Source organism: Vicia villosa, linkage group LG6 (assembly GCF_029867415.1).
Source record: "Vicia villosa cultivar HV-30 ecotype Madison, WI linkage group LG6, Vvil1.0, whole genome shotgun sequence".
Lineage (NCBI taxonomy): Eukaryota > Viridiplantae > Streptophyta > Magnoliopsida > Fabales > Fabaceae > Vicia > Vicia villosa.
Window position 1 is genome coordinate 99,520,043 of NC_081185.1, and position 3,142 is coordinate 99,523,184.

Consider the following 3,142-nt stretch of genomic DNA (forward strand, 5'->3'; position numbering starts at 1 on the left):
TTATTCCAGGATCAACATATAGTCTGCAGACTAAGTTCGAAATGGAGGGGTATTACAATGTTAAAGTCACTCCTCTTGGTGACTCGTTGTGTTTGTTGGAAGAAGACGTTGTGGGGACCATTGAGAATTTCATTAAGGAGGGGGAATCTTGGTGGAGTAGCTGTTTCGAGAATGTTTCAGCCTGGACAGAGGAGGCGGTTGATGTTATCAGGCCTATGTGGATTAGGATCTATGGGGTGCCTATCCAAGCTTGGAAGGCTGATTTCTTTATTGGCTTAGCAAATTGGTTAGGTACCTTCTTGGCTCTGGATGAAAAAACGGCTGCTGGCGAATGTTGTGACGTTGCGAGGATAAGGTTGTCGGTGCCTTTGGGCTTTTCGTTGCAAGAGCGCTTATCGATCAAGGTTGATGATAAGGTTTTTATTTTAGCATTAAGAGAGGAGTCGGGCAACATTTCTTCTTTTTCTACTGATGATAATTCTTCGAGTTCAGTTTCAGTTTCGTCTTCTTCAGAGGCCGCTATGGCTGATTTTTTAGTTGATGTGGAGGATGAGATCCATGAGTTTTCTAGCAGCCGGAAGGTCGATATTTCCAGGGAAAGGGAGAAAGCGGATACGGTGATCAGTGGCGCGAGCGCGATTGGAGCTGGGAAGTCTGGGCAGGCTGAATCGTTGGATTCTTCTGCTGTAGGGCAACAATCCGTTTTGAAGGGGCAGGTTTCACACCAATTACCAGCGGAGTCGGAGAATTCTGGTGATGTTATTATCGCCATTAAAGATCAATCTGAGGTTGTGGTTTCCAGCACTTGGGTTCCTGACAGTTTTGTTTCGCCTCTTCTTCCTGTGGCTGGGAGTTTACTTCGCGAAGGAGATAACGCAAAGAGTGCTCATTCTGGCGGTGCTGCTGTTCTGTCAACTGCTACCAAGCTTGGTTCTTTTGACAAGGCCATTACAGAGATTAATGAAAGAAAAAAGCGAAGGTTCAAGAAATTGGCTTACTAGAATATGACGGAGTTAGCGGGATCTTTTCGCCACAGGTCTTTAAGGAAGGTTAACAGAATTAAGAGGAAAGGATTACAGGTAGGAGTGAAGAAATTGGCTGAGCAGAGAATTGAATCTTCTGTTAATGGAAGTGGCGAACATTCTTTTAAGGGAGAAACAGTTAGTCTCCCTCCTTTGGGTGATGAACAGATTAGTAATTGTTTAGATAGGGGTTGTTTTTATGGCAACTTTAGCGGATGCAGTGACATTGAGAGAAACAACCGGAGGCAATGGAATGAATTATTGGGTGAGGTAAGTTCCAAGGCGTGGAAGGCGATGGAATTTTTGGGGGTGAAATATAAGGGGGAGGAGTCCGAGGTGATAAAAAGAATTGAGTCATTGGATGATCAAGCGGTGTTGAGAAAAGGTGTTTTGTTGGGGTCTAAATTTAGTGTACCATGATTATCGGAACTTTAAATATTAGAGGGGGCGGCAATGCTTTGAAAAGAAGGAGGATTAATTCTTTAATATTAAAAAGCAAGGCGGACGTTTTCTTGATTCAAGAGACAAAGATTAGGGAGTTACAAGACTTTGTGGCTAAAAGTTTTTGGAGTGGTGGTGATATCGGGTATTCCTTTTCTAACTCTTCGGGAAGGTCGGGGGGAATTTTGACGTTATGGAAGGAGCAAGCTCTTGAAGTTATCTTTAGTTTCAAAGGGGAGGGTTATCTTGGGATTAAATTTTGCATGGATAACAATTTCTTTTACTTATTAAACGTGTATTCGTCTTGTGATGCTTCGAAAAAAAGAGTTTTATGGCGGAAGATTTTAGATTTGAAAGAGGATTGGGATGATGGAGAGTGGATTATAGGAGGTGATTTTAATGCTATAAAGGATAGGAGAGAGAGGAAGGGCAGATGGGTTGATTCCAATAGTCAAGATTTTAGAGGTTTTGCGGATTTCATTGAAGAGACGAGATTGGTAGATGTTCCTTGTAAAGGAAGAAAGTTCACTTGGTATAGCGGAGATGGGAGGTCGATGAGTAGAATCGATAGGTTTCTTGTGTTGGAAAAGGTGGTGAATGATTGGGGTGTAGTAGGCCAATTGGTGGGGGAGATAAACGTTTCGGATCATTGTCCGATTTGGTTGGAAGTTGATAAGAACAATTGAGATCCTAAACCGTTTAAATTCAACAACGAATGGTTATCTTGCAATTCTTTTTTTACTTTTGTGGAACAGGAATGGAAGAGTTTTAGAGTACATGGTAGAGGGTATTATGTTTTAAAACAAAAGATTTTTCTTCTCAAAAGTAGTCTTAAAAGGTGGAATAAAGAGGTTTTCGGTAGGTTGGACTTGGAGATCCAAGGCGGAGTTGGAACCATTAATAATGGTGATGCTTTGTTGGAAGCGGAAGAGGAGGTTATTAATCCGGAAATTTTATTTAATAGGAAGGAAGCTACAAGTCGCTTTTAGACGAAATTGAGGATTAAAGAAAACATGTTAGTTCAAAAAGCCAACTTGAAGTGGATGAAGGAAGGTGATTCAAATAGTGGTTTCTTTCACAAAGTAATGAAGGAGAAGAGAAGATTTAACCACATCGGGCCTTTTAGCACTCCGGAAGGTATGGTAGAATCGGTTAATGATATTAGAGATTTTGTTGCTCATCATTTTGCTAAGAAGTTTAAAGAGGAGTAAGGAGTGGTTCCAACGTTAGATGGTATTTGTTTTGACAAAATTAGTGAGGAGGATAGGATTTGCCTTGAAAGACCTTTTCAAGAAGAAGAGATAAATGAGGCGTTAAAGTGTTGTGGAGGAGCTAAAATTCCGGGGCCGGATGGATTCTCTTTCTTGTTCATTAGAAGATGTTGGTCTTTTCTAAAAGAAGACTTTTTGAGGTATTTTGAGCATTTTTTTGTGGGAGGGGAATTATCTAAGGCGGTTACATCTTCTTTTTTGGCTTTGCTCCCGAAATCTTCTAATCCTTTATGTTTGGATGATTATAGACCGATTTGTTTGGTAGGATGTATGTATAAGATTATGGCTAAGATTTTGGCGGGAAGATTGAAACAAGTGTTGAACTCTATTATTTCCCATTGTCAAAGTGCTTTTGTCCCGGGTAGGCAATTGCTAGATGGTGTTTTGGTAGCTAATGAAGTGGTGGAT

The 3,142-nt window shown here is 40.9% G+C and overlaps 1 protein-coding gene across 1 annotated transcript; it reads left to right on the plus strand.

Annotated features, from left to right (window-relative positions):
- The first annotated feature begins 1,438 nt into the window (after nucleotides 1-1,438).
- On the plus strand, nucleotides 1,439-2,674 carry LOC131614218 (uncharacterized). The gene is made up of 3 exons (XM_058885838.1): nucleotides 1,439-2,131; nucleotides 2,219-2,398; nucleotides 2,504-2,674. Exons 1-3 carry the CDS (start codon nucleotides 1,439-1,441, stop codon nucleotides 2,672-2,674), a joined length of 1,044 nt encoding a protein of 347 aa, XP_058741821.1.
- The last annotated feature ends 468 nt before the right edge of the window (nucleotides 2,675-3,142 follow it).

What these genes read in the sequence shown, in the direction of transcription:
- LOC131614218 (XM_058885838.1), top strand. Translation starts at nt 1,439, where the DNA reads ATGATTATCGGAACTTTAAATATTAGAGGGGGCGGCAATGCTTTGAAA. An exon ending in ATTGTCCGATTTGGTTGGAA is followed by an intron (nt 2,132 to 2,218) that starts GTTGATAAGAAC and finishes TTTGTGGAACAG; the next exon opens with GAATGGAAGAGTTTTAGAGT. An exon ending in TGTTGGAAGCGGAAGAGGAG is followed by an intron (nt 2,399 to 2,503) that starts GTTATTAATCCG and finishes GCCAACTTGAAG; the next exon opens with TGGATGAAGGAAGGTGATTC.